The sequence below is a fragment of the Rattus norvegicus genome, chromosome 7 (assembly GCF_021556685.1).
Source record: "Rattus norvegicus strain SHRSP/BbbUtx chromosome 7, alternate assembly SHRSP_T2T, whole genome shotgun sequence".
NCBI classification, from domain to species: domain Eukaryota; kingdom Metazoa; phylum Chordata; class Mammalia; order Rodentia; family Muridae; genus Rattus; species Rattus norvegicus.
Window position 1 is genome coordinate 57,176,881 of NC_141540.1, and position 25,620 is coordinate 57,202,500.

General features: G+C 42.4%; 2 protein-coding genes across 5 annotated transcripts; one reads left to right on the forward strand and one right to left on the reverse strand.

The window, feature by feature from the left end:
• The first annotated feature begins 2,350 nt into the window (after window positions 1-2,350).
• On the forward strand, window positions 2,351-13,787 carry Krr1 (KRR1 small subunit processome component). The gene is given in 10 exon segments (NM_001108094.2): window positions 2,351-2,575; window positions 5,108-5,280; window positions 6,391-6,525; window positions 6,762-6,887; window positions 6,968-7,051; window positions 8,154-8,210; window positions 9,011-9,181; window positions 12,086-12,163; window positions 12,250-12,343; window positions 13,267-13,787. Coding segments are annotated over 10 exon segments (1,143 nt in total). The 5' UTR covers window positions 2,351-2,493; the 3' UTR covers window positions 13,410-13,787.
• Window positions 13,788-14,137: 350 nt separating this feature from the next.
• On the reverse strand, window positions 14,138-25,158 carry Glipr1 (GLI pathogenesis-related 1). 4 transcript variants are annotated; one of them, NM_001011987.1, is made up of 6 exons: window positions 24,821-25,152; window positions 21,425-21,664; window positions 17,369-17,454; window positions 15,363-15,448; window positions 14,449-14,475; window positions 14,138-14,353 (listed from the first exon to the last, which is right to left on the reverse strand). In NM_001011987.1, the coding sequence occupies exons 1-6, from the start codon at window positions 24,992-24,994 to the stop codon at window positions 14,211-14,213; spliced, it is 756 nt and encodes a 251-aa protein (NP_001011987.1). In that variant the 5' UTR covers window positions 24,995-25,152; the 3' UTR covers window positions 14,138-14,210. The 4 variants fall into 4 exon arrangements, 3 of the variants coding, with proteins under 3 accessions (NP_001011987.1, XP_087412449.1, XP_087412448.1); XM_087556323.1 differs by lacking the exon at window positions 15,363-15,448 and having other exon boundaries at window positions 24,821-25,158; XM_087556322.1 differs by lacking the exons at window positions 15,363-15,448; window positions 17,369-17,454 and having other exon boundaries at window positions 24,821-25,158.
• Window positions 25,159-25,620: the final 462 nt, after the last annotated feature.

Below are 25,620 nucleotides of genomic sequence, written 5' to 3' on the forward strand. Positions count from 1 at the left end.
AGGGTTGATCTTGGGAAAGACACATGGAATTCAAACTTTAAGGCTTATTGCTGCAGAATCTGTTCTTGTTGGGGAGTAGTTGGTTTTCTTGTTCTGTTCACTCTCCAACTTGTGTGAGCCCTACTCACACAAGTTTTAAATAAACCGCATCCAAAGATATCCTTATAGAAACATCTAAAACAGTATATAACTAAATATATGGGCACTTTGGCCCAGTTAAGTTGCCTATTAATAATTTTTCTGTTGGCCTATACTGTTTTATTCCTTTTCAAAGCAGTAATATTAGTCGAATCAGTGTGTTGCAAATATTTTCTCAAATTTCATACCCTTTAATTTTGTTAAATGATTTCTTATGATTGAGTGATTGTTTGGTGTTTTTGAAACAGACTGGTCTGAAGATCACTATGTAGACCAGGTTGGCCTCAGACTTGAGGCAATCCTCCTGCCTCAACATCTCAAGTGCTGGGACTGTTGACTACCATGGTCAGCAGAGCATTTTACCTTTTATTTTTATTTTGTTTTGTTTTTATTGTTTACATACATTATATTCCAACCAGTTTCCCCTACCCTCCACTCCTTCTAGACTCCCCCCTTCTTCCCCACATCCATTCCTCTTCTATCTCCCTTAAAACAAAAAAAGCCTCCCAGGTGTATCAACCCAACACATCATAACAAATTTCAATAAAGACCCATAGGCATTTATCTTTTAAGTTTTTATGATCAATGAGTAATAGACTTATTAAAATCTAGATGGAAATTATTCAGAACATGTGGATGCTACCAATCTGATAGTAATGTTGAATTTCCCATCCTCTAAGTTGACCTTAGAAGACTTTTTAGTATTTATTGAAATACTATTATTCTTTCAATTAAAAAAAAACACGCAAAAACAAACAAGGACTTGGAACAAGTTGTAAGATCATCAGCCCCTTTCCACTGAAATGAACCCAGACCCACATACCTACATATGGAAAGCACTCTTTGAAAGAAGCTCGAAGATCAGCACCATTCAAACATAATACTAATTATGTTTGACTCTTGGTTCTTTTTTTTTTTTTTTTTTCGGAGCTGGGGATCGAACCCAGGGCCTTGCGCTTCCTAGGTAAGCGCTCTACCACTGAGCTAAATCCCCAGCCCTATGTTTGACTCTTAAAGCCACTCGAATGGGATTGCCATTATAAGGCACCAGTTTATACACAAGAGAATTTCCCTTAAAATTTGTTTAAAACATAGTGGAACCTAGAAGTTATCAACCCTCCTAATGCTGCGACTCTTTATCATAGTTCCGCGTTTTGTGGTGCCCACCAACCACAGCATTCTTTCGTTGCTGCTTCATAATTCTTTGCTACTGTTATGAATTATAATGTTTATATTTGTGTTTTCTGATGGTCTTAGGTGACCCGTGTGAAAGGGTCATTTGACTCTCTAAGGATTCATACAACCCACAGGTTGAGAACCACTGATCTTAGCTCCTGAAATATTATTCTCGATGTCTCAGTTTTACTAAGTATATGTGAGTACTCCTCTCTCTTTCCTTTATCTGGCCTATTGACCCACGTGCTTATTAAATGCTTCCTGGAGGTTGGGAAGAGCATGGCTCAGAAGGGGAGGTCCTCACATGTTTCCAGACCCAGGTTACATCTCTCCACATCTTAGGGTCTAATTTATTGAATATATTTTTGTGCTTTTTTTGTTTTTAATGACTACACCCTAAGCCTTTTAAAGTTATGATGTAAGAATAATAAGCAATAAAGTTTTGGTAACAGCTCCCCTTAATCCCCACAAAAAAAAAAAACCCACGAACATTTGAATGTTGAAGATGGGTGTGGTGGTACACACGTTTAATCCCAAATTCTGGAGTCATAGGTAGGCAGATCATTATGACTCTGAGGCCAGCCAGCTCTACATAGCATGTTCCAGGGAACGATACATAGTGAGACCTCGAGTCATAAAACCAAAACAAACAAACAGACAGACAAGCAAACAAACAAATAAAAATAAAATGGAAAAGTCTTCTAAGCTAAGAGATTTAAAGTACAAAACTCAAGGTAGGTTTTCAAATAGGCTAAAGAGTAGCAACAAAGTATGGGTAAATTTTAGATACAATTCACCATTTTTATTAGATTTCTAATCCTCCTCAAATAGGAATTTTAATAATTTCCCCTATCTTCTTTCCCTTTCCCTCACCAACCTCTCTTCTCTCTCCTGTCCTTCACTCCCTTTCTCTTCTCTCCCTTTCTTTCCTATGGGGCTACAAGCAGCTACAATTTAGAGCTTGGTACAAGAAAACTACAATTCCCAGCTTGCAATGCCGAGGCTGCAATGCATCCTGGGAAGGAAGTGTCACGCTACTGTTTTGGCTTCGTGTTGGTCTGAGTAGAGACCGCGCAGATTTTGTCCGGATCATGCGGAACTCATTTTGCGTTAGAGACGCTGTAGCCGGCGGGATTAAAGGACAGTTCCACTTCCGGTAGCACCGGAAGCAATTTTAAGATGGCAACTTCTGTAGACACGCCTGCCAAAGAAGCTCGAAAAAGTGACTCTCGGCAGCAGAAACAGAAGCGTGAGAACCAAGGTGAGGTAGTGCGGGAACCGAAACCTGGAGCTGGGGGACTTCGAAGCATCGCTTTTCCTTCTTTGGCTGCGCGCTTGGGTTAAGCCTCCTTTAGACTGTTCAGTGCCTGCAGGAGCAATTCCCGATGACTAGGGGGGGTGTTGACTGCGCCGGCCACGTGTTCTAACTCTGTTTTTGCCAGGGACTGTCCCTGTTAAGAGTAGCTGAAGTGCCTTCTGGCTCCGGTAAAAGCACCAGGAATCAGAAATTGTGGAAGGCGCGGCCGTACTTTGTTGAGCTATGGGGAGGGAAAGTTGAGAGGATGCGGATCGGGATCAGGTGGGCAAGATAATCCTCTTGTGCGGTGAGCGTTGAGGGTGAAGAGTGAGTGAGGCGGACAGAGAAAGGTGGGGAGGGAGGTAAATGGGAAGTTTTGTCAGAACTTTTATCTGATTAGTAAATTGCTAGATGGCGCAGCTCAGTCTTTAGTTTTGACCGGTAGTTTGATTTTTGCTGCCCTAGTTTGGTTGCTTTCTTGAATTATGGTGATAGTTTTGTTTTTAATCTACCTTCAATATGAAAATGTTTTTGTAACTGTTGCATTTAAAAACTGAGTACGGTAAGTACGGCAAGTACGTAAAATAGACGCCGGTTAAAGCTCAAACCAACGTTTGAGGAATTGACAAGTTTCCAATGTGCCAATCACAGATAATAGCGTCTTTTCTGGTACCCCGAATAATTCATCGAATTTACCTATCTACCGCCGTGATGATTTTTAACGTGACGCTTCGATTTTTGCCTTTGAATCACAGGAGAACGAAAGGAGCTTCCATGCATGCTGTGTCTTTTAGCTTCTCTGGTTATTTAACCAAGGTGATGTTTGTAGGTGTGATGCTGTGTAATATTTAAATTCCCCCGTTGGTGGACATTTGAGCTCTGCCTTGAGCTTGCTCTTGTAAGCACCTTTGCGAATGTCTTCTGGTAATGCCCAAGCGTTTCTTTAGGAACAAAGGGTTAGACACTGAATTGCAGGGTATCTTCAAGTTATGCTAATGCTACTGGAAGGAGCTGTGCCGGGTTTTTGTCTTTGTTTTAGGAAAGGTTTGTTTAGGTTCGCAGTGTGAGGGCAAAGTCAACCATGGTGGGGAAGCTGGGCCAGTGCAACTCCCTAATAGATGAAATTTCTCATTGTTCCAAATTTACAGTGATTTTTTTAATTTCACTTTTGAAAATGGGTAGTTTGGTAGATAAGAAATTTTATCTGATTGTGTTTATAATTGGGTTTCACCAGTGGCTGATGGAGTTGCACAGCTTCACATGTTTTGGGGCTATTAGTGCTTCCGGGGTTGTGAATGTGGCTTTTATTTCTTTTGCCTGTTTCAGTGATTTTGTAGGGGTCTCCTTTCCCTTTTACGGATTGACAGCACTGTTTAACTTGGATCAGTACACACTCAGAATACAATTCATGTTCCCGGTTTTTATAGGATATTAGTTTGCATTCTTAAAATGAAGGTATTGAAGAATGAATGGTTTATGAGGACCCATTGTCAGGAGTTTGAACCAGGAGTCGCAGAGTGGATGTGAGTGGAAGTAAAAAGCACATTTTCTTAAGTGGGGCTGATAGCATGGGCCAAGGGCCTTGCCTTTCAGACCTCAGTGGTTTACCGAGGACAGAATGAGATTCTTTAAGCACAGATCTCTGGGAAGGAGCCCCAGATGGCATACCCCACAGACTTCCATAGGTGTGCAGATGCTACAAGATCACGGATGGTTGCTTCTCTTTGGGTCTAGTTAATGTGTAGCTATTGGATTTGAGGGATTTGTAAAGACCTGGGACAGAGAGTTTGGAGAAGTGGCTCAGGCTCTCCAGAGGTGATCTCATATAGTTGTCAGGATTCTAGGCCATTTCAGTGTCTGTCCCTCTAGCACATCAGTCCTTTCGGTTTTAATATTTTCTCCTATAAAGTGGAAATAGAAACAGTGCCTTTTCTTTTACTGTTGAAAGGTGTGCAGAAAGCTCTTTAGAAAACCTAAAATTCTATCACAGTGGTTGTTAATTGACATGGTACACCAGAATCCACTTTTAAGAATTTTACACATACACACAGTCATGTGGGGGTGGGTCTCTATACCAGGAAAAGTCAGAAAGGTTACTAATAATAAGGGATAAAGGTGGTAATAGGGTGTTTGAACCACATTATAGTGCAGTGAAGGTGACTTAGTAATTGTTATCTACTAATGCATTCCAGTTACAGTGGATACAAGGAAGTGTCCTTTTTCTCAAAGAACTGTTCTGATTAGGCAACCACCGTGTATTCAGGTGGTCCTATTACAGCATGATGGTGATAGTGGTGATGGTGGTGATGGTGGTTGTGGTTGTGGTGATGGTGATGGTGATGATGATGATGATAGAGCCATGGTCCTGATGCTGAAAAATTTAAAACTCAGGGAAACGGATACAGTACATTGGAAATGTTATGAAGATGTGCACAGAATGTGCACCGTGTGTGTGGAGGCCATTGACATGTGATGTGTAAATTCTTTCTTCTGTAGATGAGGGAGAGCTCCTCACTGTACCTGATGGTTGGAAGGAACCAGCTTTTTCCAAAGAGGACAATCCCAGAGGACTCTTGGAGGAAAGCAGCTTTGCAACCTTGTTCCCAAAATACCGAGAGGCTTACCTGAAGGAGTGCTGGCCGTTGGTCCAGAAAGCCCTGAATGAACATGTATGCTGGTTTTAAACAATTCTTTTGAGATTTTGCTCTTCTTATGCCTTTGCTTTTAATGAAATTTGTGTGTGCGCTGGTGGATTTTGGTTTCAGAAACACCAACATAGCTGGTTAATTTGGTTCCTTAGTACTTAAAAGGATATAGGTAACCTTTATTCTTAGAGCTCATTTCTTTTTAATTTTGTGCACAATATAAAGTATTTTGAGAAATGCCTATCCTCGTAATATTTTAGAGGTTCCTCAGGCTGTCTACAGTTACCTGTTCCGGCAAGCAGGGGTTATCGCATACTCATGTACTTGGCTGAGTGAGCCATGCACGCCGTGCTTCAGACTTTATTTTAAACACGTGCCCGTGCACCCAGCTTTGCTGTGCTTGCTTCCTGCTGGCAAATCTCCAGAGTGCTGGTGCTGAAATGTTCTCGGCTCGCTGTAATGCAGGATTCTCCTGAAAGGGTCAAGAGTCAGAAAAGAGCATTTTTTTTCTTTGTTCTGTTAAAATCCAGTCCTTGGGGCTGTGGAGGTCGCTCAGTTGGTAAAGTGCTTGTACTGCCACATCAGGACTGGAGTTGCATCCCCAGACTCCGTGTAAGCGGCCAGCGTGCAGGCAGAAGACCCGAGACTCTTGGTGAGCTCCAGGCAGTGCCTGGGGAGGGATACCGGGAGTTGACCCCTGGCCTCTATGTGTGCATACGTATAAATGTGCACTTTCCCTCCTCACTTGCTCCTGTGTACACAGAAGGGAATTTTTTTAAACATGTGATTCTTGTTATTGAGAGTAGAGCTCATTTTTGCTAATTATTGCTTCTTTGTAAACCTGTGGTAATTTGTTTTGTATTTAGTCCCTTAACCAGGTAGAAAGAAATTAGAAAGGAAAATTCATTTCTCAGTCTTGGGTTACAGTTGCTTCACTTTCTTGCATCCTGCCAAGTGTGAAATTAATGAAGTATTCATCATTTGTATTTAACAACCCAGTTTATTTGAGGGAGGGAGTTGAGAGGCTTTGGTAGTTAGCTTCCGGGCACAGAGGCTCATGGTTTGGTTGGGATCAGCTCTATAATGATCTACATACAACTGAACCTATTTTGTGTTCTTTCCTTCTTTTTGTAGCATGTTAAAGCAACGCTGGACTTGATTGAAGGTAGCATGACTGTTTGTACAACAAAGAAGACTTTTGACCCTTACATCATCATTAGGGCCCGAGACCTAATAAAGCTCTTAGCAAGGAGCGTCTCTTTTGAACAGGTGTGTCTGGGCCAGGGGGATTAACTTGGTGAGCTCTGGGCCAGTGAGAGAGAGACTCTGCTCACACAAACAAGGTGGGCAGGGCCTGAGGGAAACGTGGGAGCTTGTTCCACAGCCTGTGATACTGTGTCTTTCCATCTGCCCTCCCTCAGATGTTCATGTTCGTGCTTGTATTTTATCAGCCTGGGCTTAGAAAAGAAGAATGCTGATCCTTTGTTTTTTCCTTCACCTAAAAGGCAATACGGATACTTCAGGATGATGTCGCATGTGATATCATTAAAATCGGCTCTCTAGTGAGAAATAAAGAGAGATTTGTGAAAAGAAGACAGCGGCTTATTGGTCCCAAAGGATCGACATTGAAGGTATTTGTCATCACTGGGGCACGAGCATCTCTGTTGTTGACTTTGAGCACACTGAGTTTGGATTTGCTCTTTTGATTCAGGCTTTGGAACTCCTGACAAACTGTTACGTTATGGTTCAGGGGAACACCGTGTCGGCCATCGGACCTTTCAGTGGCCTGAAAGAGGTGAGAGCTCTGACCTGATGCTTCCACCAAGACAAAAATGAAGTAACTTGGTTGTCATAGAATTTTTCATTGAGTAATGGCTTATATCATTTCATATCTTTAGAATGTGCTTTGATTTCTAATTTGTAAATAGTTTGTCATTTACTTGAGGGCTGTCAAGTGAGGTGCTTCGGGCAACCTCTGACAGCTGTGGAGGCATGCAGGTCTGAGTTAGGTCTGTGCACCCTCACCCTTCCCACCGTTAGACTTAAGTTCAGATCCTAGTAGCTCACCTGAGAGCATCAGCATTGGGATACTGAGCAGAGGCCCTGGTAGTGTAGTAACACATGTAGCCAGTAGAGGTCAGACTCTGAAACCTTTCCCTTTAAGCTACAGGATCTTTTATTCTAGTGTGTGTATAAACATCTCTGTGCCTTCCCAACTGTTTTGAGAAAGCCAGTGGGACACAGCTCTCTGTCAGGTCCTGTTCTTATCATATGGAGCTGAAGCAGGCTGTAGTTTGCGCCCCTCCTGGAATGCCATTAGAAGTAATTCTGATGACTTTTAACTCATAGGTTGCCTACTCTTTTCTAATGGAGCAGAGATAACATATCAAATCTTATGGTAGATTGAGATACAGTTTTATCTCCATTTTACAGATGTCAACTGAAATGGGAATATTAATCAACTCTTACACGATGTGATAGTCCCAGAATTACTATTTATTATTATAACAATTACTATTTTTGCAGTGCTGGAAATCCACCTCAAAGTCTTGTGCACAGTAGGCAAGCTCTCGTCTACTGAGCTGTAGCCCCTGTGCCAGGGTTTGAACCCTCTTTTGACTCTTAAACCCAGCTGTCTCGCCCTAAGTCAGTAGTACCTCTAGGACTTGGGTATTTTGTTAGTTGTTTACTCTATGGCCATCGTCATGAAGCATGCTTTGTTTAAAAAAGCTGATTGCTGTTACAGAAGGTGGAGAAGCCACTGAGAACAATAGAAGAAAGTGAATTCAGTGTGGCCACAGTCTCTGATTCATGGGATATGTTACAGGAGCCTAATCCTCTTCTGTCCAGTTTGTTGGAATCTTTGTGACTGCTTCATTTTTCTCTGTAAATTTCAGGTTCGAAAAGTAGTCCTTGATACCATGAAGAATATCCATCCAATTTATAACATTAAAGTGAGTCTTGTTTATACGTTATTAGTGACTGTCAGACTTCCAACTTCACAAACTGAAAACTAAATATTGTATGAAGATGTAATATGCAGAGAGCTAGAGCAAAAGTATTTTGGGTGAATTGAGAGGAGAAATTGTCCCACCAGATTCTACCCCAGCTCTCCTTTGGTGCTTGTATCTGTCTTGTAAAAAACTATGAAAAGAAATACTGTCTGTTATTGTAGCATTCTAGTACAGTGAAGAGAAGCCTCTCAGAACTGACTATAGGTGGTATCAGTAGGATTCTGCCTGTTTCAAAGTCTGGACTCTCAGGTTGCATTAAAGCTGCCTTTGAGATTTAATGCTTGCACCTTGTAGAGACTGACTAGGCAGGAATGCAGCCATAGTGCAGTGACCCATTTGCTGATGGGTGCTTGTGGGAAATGCACTTACATTTCAAAGGTTGGAAAGTCCGGAAGATTGGGGTAAAACTGATTTAAATTCCTGGGACTTAGAATACCGCAGTTGATACCGAAAGTGTCCTACTCACAGGAAGCACCAGCTAATTACGAATGGACCGTCCGTGCTGCCAAGTTGCATTTTAATGAAAGGTGGCAGGAAAGCTGAACTTTGTTTTCATGTCGTATCTACGTTTGATCCAGACTCTAGAGTTTCCGATATTTGCCCAGTTGTGCAGGTTTAATTAATTGCAATTGCTTTCATTCTGAATACACGAGGAGCTCGTCCCTTACTTTTTAGAAGCAATGTGTTAACAAATGTGTGAATTTTAAAATTTAGTTTTATTTATATGTATTTGCCTAAAGACCTTGATGATTAAACGGGAGTTGGCAAAAGATTCTGAGTTACGATCGCAAAGTTGGGAAAGATTTTTGCCACAGTTCAAGCACAAAAATGTGAATAAGCGCAAGGAACCGAAGAAGAAGAGTGTCAAGAAGGAGTACACACCTTTCCCTCCCCCACAGCCCGAAAGTCAGGTCAGTGGCCAGTGCTGGTGTGGACGAAACGACTTTGTCCTGTTTTTGGAAACAGTACTGAGCGTTTGGGTTGGCTGTGGATGTGCGTGTGTTTAGGACATGAGAACTTGCTAGCCCACAGTGGGAGTGGGCATCCCAGAGTGAGTAAACTGTGTTGGGGGTGGTGTCAGGCAGCCAGGGTTCTGGAGCTGAAAGCTACCCAGGAGTTTAACAGTTTTTGACTGTGTACTCTATCATTTTAAAGTCTTACTCACACATGCATTTGTTGTCCTTGTTCCTCAGCTGGCTTCTGGTCCTCTCCGCCACTCTCACGGCCAGGGTTTCCTTCCCTTTCTCCCCCTTCTCTTTCTCATGTACACTTTCTTTAGCCACACCCTCTCAGGAAACTCAAAAATTGGAGTTAGGCAAAAAATTAAAGTGGGGAAAAGTCGTACCTTTGGGTTAAATTACTAAAAGTTTGTGTCTTCAACTTCTGCCAGCCTAAATATGTGGCAGTCCTTTGTGTTCCTTTCTGTTCCCTCCCACACCTGGCAGATCCAGATTCTACGGCTCTGGAATATTTGAGGTCATCAGGAAAGAATTCCTTAGACTCTTCCTCCTTGTCTCGCATTCCCCCAACCCATGGAACGTCTTTCTTCATGCTTGAATTTGATCTACACCTATCTGGGATTTTGTTTTACTATTCCCTTCTTTGCCTGTATCATACAGTATTCAGTCTTTACTATGTCGTTTCTGGTTTAAACAAACTATTTTCTGGCCACAGTCTTCCACCCCTCACTGACTTGTGCTTGGAGTTTTCAGGGAAACCCTGAAGACCGGTGGTTGGGGGAGGGGGACTAGTCAGAATGGTGTTGGAAGTGAGACAGCCCTGGGAATGCCAGGCAGTGGCATCTACGCTGGGAAGGAAGGAAGGAGAGTGAGAGGAAAGGACGTCATTACAGCAGGGGGGCTGCCAGCCCGCTGCTTAGATTCCACAGCTCTGAGCTACGTCCTGAAACCAGGAATGGTGCCTGTCTTCTCCTTCCCCAAGATTGCTTTGACTAAAGGTCTTCTGGGCCTCCATATGAACTTTAGGCTTGCCTCTTCCCATCTGTGAAGAGCAGTAATTGCGTTGACTCCATAGGTTGCTGTGGTGACATGGGCATTCATCAAGATTAATTCCTTGAATCCAGTAACAGGGAAGGTCTTTTCATCCCCTCAGGTTTTGTAATTGACATGTAGGTGTGTACTAACTGCTAGTGAATTTTTGTACTTAGTTAATACAGGTTTTCATATCCTCCTTTGCCTAATAGTTTTATTTGGGTCTCACCTCTTTTCTTGGTGAGTATTGGATCATTGCTCCACGGTTCTTCTGTCTTTATTTCTGACTAGTCAGTGGTGTTCGCCCAGAGGCTCCACAGGAAAGCTGGGAGGAAGCTTAGTACCCCTTTGTGACACTCACACTGAGTCCTTACAGGATTACTGCAGTCAGGTGGGAGGGACAGCACAGAAGCAGAACTATCATCCTTCGATGGCATTGTGTCCCCAAGGCTGGAGTACAGCAAAGTTTTAGACTTTTTCACTACGGATAGCTCAAGGTGTGATGCTCAAACCACAGCTGCCCTAGGGTCCCTCTGTGTAGCCCTGTCAGAATACAATAGGTTGTTCTGTTCTATGGTTAGAGAGCTGGGGCCATTGAGGTGCCTGCCTCCAGCCCTAACACTGCTTTACATTCATATTTCTGACGATCCCCTTGGTTTCCACAAGGCGAGCATTTTGAAGGGGGTGGTTCCCTGTCCCAACACTCATCCTCACAATACAAGACACCCAGCAAGCATGGGTCAGTACTGTGTTGGGCCAAGTCAGGTTCATCGGATAGCTCAGTGTGGTGGAGTCTGGGTCGGCAGACATAGACATGTGCATTGTTTGTGGTCCCTGGATCAGTCCTTCCCTAAGGCTGTAGCCTCTTGCAATAATGTCAGGTCCTGGCTAGAGCTGGGCTAGTGTGCAGATTTCAGGTTATTTACCTTACTGGGTTGTAGTGAGGATTGCCCTAAGTCTGCTGGCAATTTCCCTCTCACCCCTCTCCCTGTAGAGTAGATGAATTTTCTCTTGTTCAGTAGCCAAGATGCTTGTGTGTTTTGTTTCCTTATGCCACTGTTGTGGGCTTTGTAATTATAGTACTTTAGTCTCTCTCTCGTTGATACTGTGTTCTCATGCTCATTCACCCCAAAACAGGGTTATGCACCTGTAACTTTGGCTCGGAGGGAGAGGCCCTATGAGTTTCTTGAAACAGCGGTGCCTCCACTGCCTTGTGCTCACACCTTTCCAAGACTGTAAACAAGTTATTTTATCTGACCTGTCAGTGGGTCAGTGTCCTCATGCCTAAGTGAGGTAATGATACCGACCTTAAGGAACTTTGAAGTAAGAAAGTACAAGAATTAAGACAGTGGCTTTGTTTGGGTCCCCTCTTCCTCTTGGCTTGCCTGCTTCTCTTTGTTTTTGAGACAGGGTCTAAGCCCTGGCTGGCCTTGAGCTCCGTCCTCCTGCATTAGCCTCCCTGGGTGTGTGGATCCAAAGCCTGCACAGCCACACCTGGCTTAGATCCTTTCACCGTTCTTTTGTGCCAGAGCTTCTATCCTTTTTAAGATGAGTACCACGTTCTTGGAGGCTCAGATTTCTCCCAAACTCATCTGATTCCTTTTCATACTTTTCTGACACCCAAACCTTTGGTCCTACCTGAATCAGCCATATGGTTCACAAGCAGCACCTTCTGTTCTAGCTCCACGTTTGTATTAACCTCTCATGTGATCAGTAATCATAGAATTGATGCCACACTCTTTCTGGCCCCAAGGACACTGACTGCTTAGGAAATTCCCTTGTGTCCATTATTTCTGGTCTAACTGTAGATACTCTTTCTAATAGGTTGACAAAGAACTGGCTAGTGGGGAATACTTTTTGAAGGCGAATCAGAAGAAGCGGCAGAAAATGGAAGCAATCAAGGTAAAGATTTTTCAGATTACACACAACATCACCAGCACAGTTTGTTATACAGTTGTGTTTTACTAAGGCGTTTTTCACTGATGTAGGCTAAACAAGCAGAAGCTCTTACAAAGAGGCAGGAAGAACGAAACAAAGCATTTATTCCACCTAAGGAAAAGCCGGCTGTGAAGCCAAAGGAAGGTAAGATACCTGTAGTATATGATAAGCAAACCCAGAGTGCATATCAACCTCTAAGAAACAACTGGTTTCATTAGCTCACAAGCCTAGGCAAAAGTGACCATCAAGGTTTCTATAATTTAGGTTGGCTGCCCTGTGCTGGGGTTAGATTTGTTATTGGGAAAGATGTAACCCCGGAGCCGCATGTAATCTCTGAAGACACCCAAACACTGTTGCCACACATTTCTATGTTTACACACACTTCTCATCATCTTAAAACAAAGTGTTAATAATAAGGTGCCAAGAGGAGAAACTTCATGTCACCTTAACCACATCTGGCCTCATTCTGATCAGACCTCTTCATTTTCTTTGACTCTGGTTGCACTTGTCAGAGTAATTCCAAAGTCAACCTTAGCATGATGAGTGGGAAACACAATTTAAAATGCCTGTATCTCCAGGGTCTGCCCTGTTTGGACGGTACATTTTAAGTTTTAATTCTTTCATGGTAAGAAAAAGTTACATCCTTTTAAAATTTTCTGTATTTAGTTCAGCCTTTTGATACTGGTTAAATAGTTTGACCTATTAAGACCACTAGATGCTGTCACATTAGAGTTTTAACAAAATCATGTTAAAATACTGCTAGCTTAATTTGATAAGCCTTGTTAAAGTTACTGAAACCAGAAGGGATCTATCTGTACCTATTATTTTTCATGAAATATAATTTTAAATTATTTTGCGGGCAGTGTGGAAAAATTGGCTTCTTAATGATTAAATTCCAAATATAAAATCATTTGTAGTACAAATCAAGTGACATGTAAAAGAATGAAGTTTGACTAACTGAATTCAGTTAGTCTGTCCTGACCAATCATTCTTAGACAAGATTCTATTTCATAGATGACCTCTAAAAGATATAGTCTGAAATTTGCATCTGTTTTAAACTTTTGCAGCTTCTACTGAAACGAAGATTGATGTGGCTGCCATCAAGGAAAAGGTTAAGAAGGCGAAGGCCAAGAAGCTGGGCGCTCTTACAGCAGAGGAAGTTAAGCTCAAGATGGAGGTTGACCAAAAGAAGCAGAAGAGAAAAAAGTAACATTGGGAAGACTCGGACTTTCTACTGTTTCCTTTCGTAAAGGATTTTGAGATGCAAAGACTTTAGCTGAGTCAAACTCAGAAAATCCTGACCCGTTTTCTTCTGCTCATGGACGTGCACTTTGTAAATACATAGGTGGAGGATGCCTGTGCATTCATTGTGCCCAACCAGCCCCAGGCACACTTTGCCCAGATGTTTTAGGAATACCTGTTGTTTTAAATTGTACAGATTTTTGTAATGAGACTGTTATTCATCAATGTTTGTTGCCATTGACTGGTCTTTGTAAACATACCCAAAAGATTTGGTTTTGAGGAAAATTTTCACTCGATTTTGTTATTTTACTCCAGAATTTAAAAAGAAAACCTCACAAGCAGAAAATCCAAGGCCTCCATGTCTCTGTTGCTATTATTCTATTCTGACTGAGGAAATGATCCCAGCAAGACAGATAGTGTATCTAGTCTTGGAGTAAGCATGTGCGTGCCTGTCGGCCACCCCGCTGAGGCCAGAGGAGGGCAGAGAATCCTCTGGAGCTAGAGCTGTAGGTGGTAGTGAGACACCGTGGGTGCTGGAAGTCAGACACTGGCGCGTTGAAGAGCAGCAAGTATTCTTGGGGGGAATTAAAATTATCAAAATGAGTACTGCAGATCTGGAACTCCAAGTACGTTACTTACTGGAAAGCCTAGCTGTGGCAACCTGGTCAGTCTGAATTCACAATGCAGAAAGACAAGTTAACTCTTCTAAGATTTTATTGAAACATTTTAAAATCACCACATATGAATAAGTTGTCCCCTAACCAGGGCATTAGTCCAAAAGAACTAAGTTAGGATATTTGTGCTTTACCCAAATGGTAATTATGACAGACAGTAATAGGAGAACTGACTTAGCGATGAGATAGAGCGATGTGTATCTGTTACGTAGATATTTTGGATAATCAGCAGAGTGACCTGTGAAACAAACAAGAATGTACTCAGTTTCTCGTGCTGTGCTCGCCCAGCCTACATAGTGCCCCATGAAAATGACTTAAGGTTTGTATACATACGTGAGACCTGATCTCGTTGTGGGTTAGCTGTAAAACCAGAATTAAGAAAAAGTTAGGTATAGGGGGGAAGCATGTTTCTAATTTTTTCTTTATAACCAAGAACTTGATTTGGCTTTAAGTAAGTACCATGATTTTCAAGATACAGTCCAGTTTTTGCCGCTGTGTCAGTATGGTATTTTTTCAGTGTTTATATGAACTTGATATGTGAATTTTTGTACAAAAGAAATAACTACTGAAATGGATGGAACAATCATTTAATATGCCACAACTACTAGATGAATCTGATTTTGAGCCATGGTTGAAGCTAAAGATTAAAATATTTGTTTTAAATAACACAAGTATTTCCTTTAGTTTGTACGCTCCTCCCCAAGTGTAAGGGTACTATTTATGACAGATGAGGCGGCAGTTTCTCGTCCATCCCAGCAGGCCCAGAGTCTTAGCAAGGCATCTGGCTTATCAACTTGCTGCTGTGAGGCAGTCTGTGACAGATGTGACAGTACAGAACCATGGGCTTGGCATAATTGCAGTAGCTTTCACCTCCCTTCACACCGTGGAGAAATAGACGTCTTAAAGGACAATCTGTTAAACTAAATGTTTGATCTGAGAACAGTAAACTATTGGTTTGTTACAGCTTTCTAGAATCAGCGACTGAACAAAGATCCCCAGTTCTCCAGTGTTTGCCACAGATTTCTCTCATTTTCCTGCAGCCCCAGCTTTGCCCAGCGTCTGGCTTACCTACTAGCATGGAGAGATACAAGGCCTCCAGGTCTGTAGCTCTATCCGCCAGACTTGTGCGTGCGCATCCTTTCCCTATGCCTGGTGTGTTGAGCTGGTCTCTGCGTCTTACCAAGGCCAGCTCAAAGCGCATGCTTATCCCCTAACTCTCTGGAAGTCTTTACTGTGGTCTTACTTACTGCAGAGATTGTTCAGGCACTTGTCATCCTTTGGGCAAGCACTGCAAGTGGCTCCCTGCTTATATGGCCACGTTGGGTAATTCCCTCTGTAAAGCAGAAGACCGTTAGAGGGAGCCCCCAACACAATTGCACTTTACTCTGAATGTCTGGCCAAATCCAAATGGTGATATGGATGAAGATTCAGGATGCTAATAAAATCACAGAGCTGGAGCAAGTGGAAGGCTCTAGTATTCGGAGGGCTTGTGTCGTGTGAACCCTGTGTTTATGAACTTTGTATAATTTATACCGTCACATTTATGAGGACTCTTGAGACTGAATTGTTTTTGTTTCTGTTTAGCAGGTAAGGAAACCGAAGATCTTAGAGATTAATAATTTGCCAAAGATGTCAGTTGATATGTGTGAAGCAGGAAAAAACATCTAGAAGTGTCTTGTGTTGGGCTCTGTTCTACTTAACCCATAGCACATGTGATTACTTCCACCCAAACACTGCCTATCCTAGAAATGCTATTACACTTGGAATTTCCCGTGTACCAGGCCATCACAGTTTTTACTAGATTTACCATTTGGCTGAGGTAATGTCCTCCAAAAGACAAAGAAAATTAGAAAACATTTATTTGTATATAAATGTGATAGTAACTGATAACTATTACATAGTCAAATATCTACAAGATAGAGAGAGCTCAGTAATTGATATCTCTAACTTGTTTGGACTTGTTTTCTATACCTAAAATGAGGATAACTTACCATTTTTGCTGTACTGGAGATGAAATTCAGTTTCATCCGTACTAGGCAAATGCTCTATCAGTGTACCACGTTCCCAGCCCTGACCCCCGAAAAGCTACTTTCTGAAGCAACTTAACGTGAAACCAAATGAGATTAGAAGATACAGACATACATGTCTGTGCATGTAGGGCTGGGAATGAAATATAGTTATGCTGTCTTTCATTGTTAGAAAGCACAGCACTCCATAAACAGCCTAAGATGGAGAATGGCTGTGATTAAATCACTATTAGCTTATTTTTTAATTGTGTGTTCCAAACTAAAAGAAGTGGGGAAAATGTCACTTAAAATTGGTAGATTCGTTTTGGGGAAAACGTGAAACTAGGAAGACCTGGAATTTGTTTGGGTGGGTCCTTAAGACTTTATCATTTTCTACAATCAAGCAGAATAGTTTTGAATTTGTTCTAGAAACCTGGGGGATAGGAGGTTTGGGAACCTGGGAAAGGGAAGACAGAATATGAGCAAAGGTCCCCAAGGGGGTGGCCTCAGGTGGTGGTCCCTAAAGAACACTAGGCTATCCTTAGGTTCAAAGCTTACACCCTCTTCTGTTCTGTGGTCCCTGGAGTCAATAGGTTATAACATGTTTCTAGAACGTCACATCCAGACACTAGAGCATACTTCTCAAGCAGCCCATAGTACTTTCTCTAAATCTGACCACATAGCAGGACACAAGCAACTCTCAGGAAACACAGGAGAAATTGAAATAACATTCACCCTGTACAGAAGGAATAAAAATATCAACAGAAAATAAGCCAACACATGGAACACAGACTGTTCCCACGCAGAACGACTCCGCATCACCCACTGTTTTTATAACCACTGGAAGCTAAGCTGTTTGTATCTGAAAAATTCAACTGTCTCAAGAACTGAAGCAGCTAGGGTGAACTGAGCAATTCCACCTTGGTTCTTTGTTTCGAAGTGTGCAAAAGTTGGCTCTGGTTTTTAACAAAACAAGTTAATGTCAATTTTCTTTCCTTGAATTAATGTATCAATTTACATCGCCAGCAAGCATTTTAATCTTGTGACTTTTAAAGATGAATGGTAGTGTTTTAAAGCACATGTATGTGTGTATCAACACACACACACACACACAATATTAATGTAGTGAGTCTCTGGGCAGGAGGATTTAGAGGCCTTGAGATTTTTTTTCTTTATACTTGTCCTAGATTTTTCTATATTAAAGATGAATACCTACATTAACATATTTTTAGAATTCAGGCACTTACGCTGGTCCATAGTTGCAAATAAAATTTGCTCCTCTGGGGCAGAGTTGCACTGCACAGCCAATCTTGTAACTATCTGCCCAAACAATCTGAAAGTACAAGAAGACTTCTTACCATGAAATGACTAAGTAAACATTTGGTTATGATCACGCTTTCAGATCTGTGCTAAGGAATACCTAGAGAGTCTACTAAGGAAAGCTTAAACACTCAGAACTCAGCTGGAACAAGTCCTGAGTTCTAATCTCAGCACAGGGTGCATGGGTTCATGTGTAAAATAAACATGTACGTGAGTGACAAGGTTATGTTTATGCACAGCTGGAAAGCTGTCACAGGGTCCCTGCAGCTGTCACTGCAAGCCAGGAAATGAACCACAAAGAGGTGACAATGAAAACTAGGAAGAGCCGGACTTGGTCAGTCAGGCTGGATGAAATCTTCCAGAGCCTGATCCTGGGGTTTAATTCTCTTACACATTTCAGCACAGTCAAACTGGGGGGAAAGGTCTCCAAGGGATCTTCTAACAAAGCTTCAGGGTGGCTGCATCAAATTCCCTTGCAATGTAGCAAAGCCCCTTTGACCTTTACAATAAGAGTGAGCTCTGTTGGCTGATAAACCGTGTTCAGGGCTAGGGCCTAGTGCAGAGGAAGGATTTGTCATAAGCGTAAGGATGTATTCTGTCGCTGGAGGATGGCAGGGTACATGGGGTCTCTTTTATAAGGAAAAAGCCCAGAGGTCAGCCTAGACAATTCTTAGGATTCAGGGACAATTCAAGTGGAGACTGGCTCCTAATAGAATGCTCTCTGGATTATCTGGCCACCCTGACTCCAGCATTCCAGGTGACCGGGCATCATCATCCTTCCTTCCATGGAAGAAAACAAACCCATGTGCTTAGCAATTCTGTTTTCTCCAGTGCTCACTCTAAGCGGGGCTTCCTACAGAAAGCTGCTGCAACAAGATAAGACATAACTTGAAGGAGTGTCTGAAGGGAGGAAAGCAGCCAAGATTCAAAGGGTTTTGAGGAAGACGTCTCTGGAATGACCTTTGAACCGAGATGTGAGTGATGATGTAGGCAAAAGGGAAGGCTTTGACAGTGGACGCCATCCATTCTCAGGGATGAAGGCTGATGGAGTAAAAGTCGCTTGGCATGTTAGGGTGACAGAAAAAAAAAAGGGCGAGTGGAGGCCTAATCTGATGGGGGGACAGTCACAGATGAGATCAAAGGGAGCGGACTGAAGGAGTTCTGGTAGGTAAGAAAAATATTTCTCTTTCTGAGTCCACTTGGCACTTATGGAATAGATGGACTGAGACGACCAGAGGAAGGAGGAGGCAATTCTGGAGGTTTATTTGGGCAGTATAGGAATGAAAATGTGGTAACTCACTCTTGGGTGATAGAATTCCTAGAAGCTGATGGAGTTCACAAGACTAGCTGAGAACATTGGATTTTATTCTGAGTGTGTGGCGGGGAGCACTTGGGCTTAGGACCCAGGTTCTTTCTATCTATCTATCTATCTATCTATCTATCTATCTATCTATCTATCTATCTATCTATCTATCTATCGATCGGCTTGGGACCTAGACCTATTATCTATCTATTTATCTGTCTGTCTATCTTTTTTTTTTTTTTAACAGAAAACCAGGGAACAAGTAAGGTGGGTAGGAACTTGGGCACAGGGTTCTGTTTGAAGCATGTTCCTTTTGAGCTGCCTGTTAAATATCCCAGTAAAGACTGGGCTAGGTCCTAGGCCTAACTACCTGCAGTTATGAGGATGGGAAAACAGAGATACAAATTTTGAAGTCACAAGGTTAAATAAAGACCATATAGGGCAGAGGTCTTATGTGTCACACCTGTTGCATCTGTTGGGGACAAATGGTGACATAAAGATACTGGTATGTCCCTGAGGGCAGGCAGGTGGAAATGTCTGATTGCTAGTAGTTGGTATATTAGCTGTTAGTCACTGTGACAAAATATCAGTGGAAAGGCATGTTCTGGGTCCTGAATGGTCAGTTATCATTGCCTTTGGATCTGTGATGAGGGTCTGGAAACTAGTCATACCTCCTGGTGGCCAGGAAACCAGACAGAAAAGGGGATAAATCCCAACATCCCTTTTAAGTGAAAAACCTCATGACCTATCTATCTATCTTCCTTTGTCTGGACCCCACTACCTGAGGAAACCATTCCCCCGCTTTCTAACATGTTCCAGGCCTTTGAGAGACCTTGAAAATTGTTTTCAAAGTTGGGCTTAGCTGGATATGGTATCTCACACCTGTAATCCCAGCATTCCGGAAGATGAAACAGGAAGCTCTCTGTGGGCCTACTTGGACTACCTACTGAATGTGAGGCCATCCCATTAGACCTATTGTTATCTATACTTACTAGTAAAAGAAGCAAAGTCAGGCTCACGGGGTCAGGGCAGGAATATGAACTCAGATTGTGTAGCCCTAGTCCATAAATGCAGTCTGGAACTTGCCTACCAGTGAATCTTTTAATGAAAAACTCGCTAGTCCATCTCCAATGAACATAAAGCTAAAATGTTGAATTAGTATGTCATCACTATACTAGTCTCATAATCAATTTGAATTTATGCTCTGTTCCCGTTATCATTGGGCAGCATATGTAAACAAGTTGATTTTCAAAAGAGGAGGGGAAGTACAAGTTTCAATTCCTACTTTAGGTAACTTCCCAGTAGGAACATGAAAATGACTTGAGTAGTCTGAACCCCACACCACCCCACGAAGTATGAAACAGGAATTTTAGACAAGCATTTATCTTCTAACATCAATTACATCAATTACAAAGCTAGATTCCAGGACTCCACTCTTTGTAAAGTGGCTACCGACAAGTGTTGGTCCAGACCCTGCATATCTCACTCTGCCATATTCGCTCGCCTATATGACAATGCTTTACAACCTCAGAAGTGGGAGGAAGGAGAAGAAGGAGCAAGGCAGGGAGAGCAGTGTGCACCTGTGGATGGTTTCTGGCTTTCAGGAGAGCTCTCCCTGATTTGGGGAGACACGTGTGTGTGTGTGTGTGTGTGTGTGTGTGTGTGTGTGTGTGTGTGTGTGTGTGTGTGTTTATGGCTAGTGCAATTAAGAGAAGTCGATGGAAGTCCTAGGAGCAAAGATGACAGAGAAACTATCTGGCGAGGGCTCACACTGTGTTCCACACAATAAGAGGTGTAGTTAGAGGAGTTAGTTCTTGAAAATGGAGTTTGTCAAATGAAAAGAAAGAAACCAGGTAAAGAAGTTGCGCAAGGTCTATGGATGAGCCTGTGCACTAATTGGAGTTTAAGTAGCTGAACATGTAAAGTAGGTAGCAGTCAGAAGACAATTCACTTTTTAACAGGCTCATATCCATCATCCCAGGGAGTCAGAACAAGAGGGGTGAACTCAAGTTCATGTCACACAGACTTGAGACAGCAGAAGCTTCCTTCAATGTGTAAGCTCCCCCTTTTCATCTAGGAAAAAGGAAGGCTGACCCTTGGCACATGAAACAACTAATTTTCAAAATCCTATCTCTCATATGAGATATGAGAAGAAGAAGAAATTAGTGGTCCTGACTTCTTCAGTAGACGACCATGTTCTGTCTTCCCTACAGAAGAGAGAGCTCCTTATGGGAGAATGTCCATGGATTCCCAAGTCTAGGAGAAAGTAACTCTGACATCCATTTAGTCAGTGAATATGGCATTTACTTTCCTAAGCGGAAAGCCTCTTTCACTTCTTAACGAAACATGTAGAAGAGGGCCTAACATCCATACATCAACTAACTCAGTTAAAGAGATGATGATGTTTCTCTAAAGCCACTTAGCTAGGGAGAAGACATTTCAAATCCATTTATCAGCTGTATTGCAAGGCTTTAAGGAACACAATGTCATCTCCCGTGAGTGTCTTGTACTGCCTAGACTGATGGCCATTGCATATGATATTATCCACGAACGTAATGTCTTCACGTAGGTTTTCCTCTCATTATACTCCTACTGGCTCATGATATATTCTCTCAACACCAAGTCCAGATCTCTCCACCTTTAAATGGGTCGTTCCTGGAGGCTGTCGGGAAGTACTTACCTGAGTGTAATGCCCACAGACTTTTTTACATTTCCCAGTGCTGAAGTCATAGTACTGGCTTTCTTCAAACCAGGCGAGGATGGCCGCACGTACTGAGAAGAGGGATAGAGAGCCAAGCCAAATGTTTTCGCCCAGGCCAGTAAAGTTTGGGTGTATTCGCGAATGCAGCTGTGGGTTGTGTTGAAATACACAAGACTGTGCCCACGCTTTTGCAATTTGGGCTAGTTTTGGGTCCCAAGACTGAAAAATAATCAAAACAATACAGGAGTCAAGAAAGAAATCTCTCACTCAAAAAACGTAAGACTAGTAACACAAGGCTGTTCGCCTACTCAACTCAGATGTGGAAACCCCACTGCCTAGTGTTGTGACCCCTTAATACAGTTGGCTATGTTGCAGTGACCCTCAACCATGAAGTATTTCTGTTGCTTCTTCCCACCTGTAATTTTGCTACTGCTATGAGCTTTAAGTATGTTACTACTTTAAGGCCAGGCTCCAGTTCCTGCGAGAGTAGAGTCAAAGTGACAAATGAGGCAGAATCCCGAAGCAACACAGTTCTTACTAGTCTCTACCTGCTAACTAGGTTGAGAATGCTGTCGTAGGTTTTTATTGCTCCAAAGACATGCCAGGAAGAAAATGCAAGAGAGGAAGGGGTTTATTTAGCTCACACTTCCACACCTCTGTTCTAAGAAGACAGGACAGGAACTCAAACAGGGCAGAATCCTGGAGGTGATGCAGAGCCCATCGAGGGATGCTTGTTACTAGCTTGCCTCCCATGGCTTGCTCATAGAACAAGCCAGCTTTCTTATAGAATCCAGGACCACCAGTCCGGGGATGGCAAATAGGTGGAACCCTCCCCCATAGATCACTAATAGAGAGAAACACCTTACAGCTTGATTCCATGAAGGCATTTTCTCAACGGAGGTTCCTTGTCTGATGACTCTTAGATCTTGTGTCAACGTAACACAAAAGCAGTCAGTCCAAATAAGTGATCAGGTAAGAGAATAAGAATCAGAGAGAAGTAGAAGCATTCATGTCTGCAGGTGACACAGTCTTATAACCAAAAGCTCTAAGAAGTAAACAAGTCCGGGGATGTAGCAGAGAAAATAAAAATCAGCATGGGATACATGGGTAGCTTTTGTATGAAGGAATGGTGAACGGTCCAAAAAGCAAACCTCCAGAGTAATTCCATCCTGATAGTTCTCCAACGGTAAAATATGTAGGAAAACATCTGACTAAGGGAGTAAAAGACCTATGCAAGGAAAACTAAGAAACACTAAAGACAGGCTGGAGAGAACTAGATCAGTGGTTCTCATCCTGTGAGTTGCAACTCTCATCAAAAACAGACTTAAAGCTCATAGCAATAGCGAAATTATAGGTGGGAAGAAGCAACAGAAATACTTCATGGTTGAGGGTCACTGCAACATGGCCAACTGTACCAAGGGGTCACAGCACTAGGCAGAGACCAACTACTGTAGAGGATGGGAAGGCTGTTTATGCTCATGGATTTGGGTAGGTGTTTTCAAAGGAAAGATGCTTTACAGATCTCACCACGCTTCCAAGGCTTTCTTCTTAAAGATAGAAAAAAAAATCTGAAAATTTACACAGAAGCACAAAAGGACTTGTCAATCTGGATTTCAAAATCAAGAGTGCCAGTCAAAATTGACAGAATGGTATTGACATCAAACAGACAAGGAGATGAATGCAAGAGGACAGTAGGCCAATGGTGCTGGGCAAACTGGATATATATATACCCAGAAGCACAAAAAAACAAAAACAAAAACAAAACAAAACAAAACAAAAAAAAAAAACCAAACCAGAAAAACCAAAACAGGTTCTTACAGTAGAAGAAACAAATCAGAATGTATTACAAATCTTAATTAATATGAGACCTGAAACTGCCATGGCCTAATTTCTCAATTTTACATCTTCTTTTTTTATTTGTGGCTTTTATTTTTTTTCTCTCTCTTTTGCCCAGTTACTTTGGCTAACATTCCAATATATAAAGGATAGACAATTTTCTGTACAAGGCTTCTGTGACTCAGGAAATACATAAGTACTGACAAGTGAGACAGCATGGACTAAACTCAAGGACACAGTGAAAACAAACATTACCTGAGAGAGGGCATAGCCAAAAGAATGGAAGAAAAATTGGGCATGATGCTACATGCCTTTAACCATGACACTGAAGGTGGGGCCATAGAGTCAGGCAGATCTCAGTCCCAGGCCAGCCTCATTTACATATCAAGTTTAAATAAAAATGAAAGGAAGAAAGAAGAAAAAAAAGAAGAAAAAGGCTAAAAGAAGAAAATAGAAAGTGCATGGTAGCCACTCACCCATCATCAGATTAATACCTACAATCTATGAAGAGCTCAAAGCATTAAACCCGAAGAGTGAAAAATCCAACAACCAATAGATGAACACAGTCCTTCAGAGAAGCGCAGCTCAACATCCTTAGCCATTAGGGAAATGCGACTACTCAGTCCACTGATTTGTGGGCGAGGGGAAAAAAGCCCATAAATGTTGTTGACAGGGATGTAAATTAGCTCAGCCACTATGGAAATTGGTATCACCAAAAACTGTAAAATAAGACTAGCATATGACGATTCAGCGACAACACGTTTGGGCACATATCTACAGGAATGAAGTCAACACACTCTGGAGATCCCTGCATAGCCACGTTTTTGTAGCACCACTCACAACATCCAAGCTATGGACTACATCCAGTGGTTCCCAACTCGATGAAAGGGTAAGGAAAGTATCACATGTACAGATACGTTTCTACAAACATACTGAGGGGTATTGTTGAGTCACCAAGAACAAAATTATGACATTTGCAGGAAAATTGATGGGCTTGGGGGATCGCCACATTAAGTAACACAAAGCAGATGTCCTCTGACAGGTGAAGTATAGAGGAAAAACAACCGAAGACCACAGAAATGTGGAAGGGGGAGGGATCAGAGGATGAGGGCCAAGAGGACGACGGGGAGGAGTATAACCTAAGCACACCGAGAATTGTCATAACGAAACACCATAATTTTACACAGCAGATAATGAAAGAAAAAAAAAAACCCTTAAGACACAAAAAAGAGACCTCACAAGCATTAATAGGAAAACCCGCCACAACAGAGTAGTCTGCTGCTCACGGCTGCGGAAAGGAAGTGTGCAGAAAGAACTGAATCATGTCTGTGGTATTGCTCAAGGCAGTCGAGGGCGGTCACGATGGACTTTGCTCACAAGCTGATTTACTGCACACATTCATTACAAGGAAGAAAAAGGAAAAAAGAAAAAAAAAAGAAAGAAAAACCCCACTCAGGGTTACCCAGCACCCACACCCAAATTAATGCAGGCGAGCTGCCTCCGACTGACATGTGTTCCAAGCCCTGCCAGTGAACTCACCATGTACAACATATTCCCGGCCGGTGGATACGCTTTTGACCGAAAGTGGTTGTGAACTTCAACGCATTCTTCGATGAAGTCCTCGTTTGTTATTTTTGGCAAAGTACTTGCTGTATATGAAAAACCAGACGCAGAAGAAGCCATCCAGACCATCACAGCGAGGAGGACCTGCATGGTCCCTCTGGCTGCTGCTGGACCTAGAATCCAGGGCCTCAGGGTTCTGATAGAATGCTTGGTTCGCTCAGTCTGCAGACAGTTTCCATGTTGGAGCTTGAATGAACCCAGGGTTGTTTATGCTAGACAAGTGCTCTGCTCCTGAGCCCCATCTTCAGTTCACTGGATTTTTTTTTTTTTTTATGGCCAGCTTTACGAAGCACAGCCTACTTCAGAGTGAGAAGCCTGAAAGCAAAACATGACGTCACGAAACTTACACACTGGATTTCTCCATATATGGTTTGCAACTCATGTTTTTCCCCCCCCTCCCTCCCCCTCCCCCCTCCCCCTCCTCCTCTCCTTCCCTCTCCCTGGGTAAGTTGGTGTCCTTATCTCTTGACTAGGGGTTCCTAGGGCTGATATCCAAAATATGTAAAGAACTCAAGAAGTTAGACTCCAGCAAACCAAATAACCCAATTAAAAAATCGGGTACAGAGCTAAACAGGGGAAACTCAAATGGCCAAGAAACACTTAAAGAAATGCTCAACATCCTTAGTTATCAAAGAAATGCAAATCAAAACAACCCTGAGATTCCCACCTTACACAAACCAGAATGGCCAAGATCAAAAACTTAAAGTGACAGCACA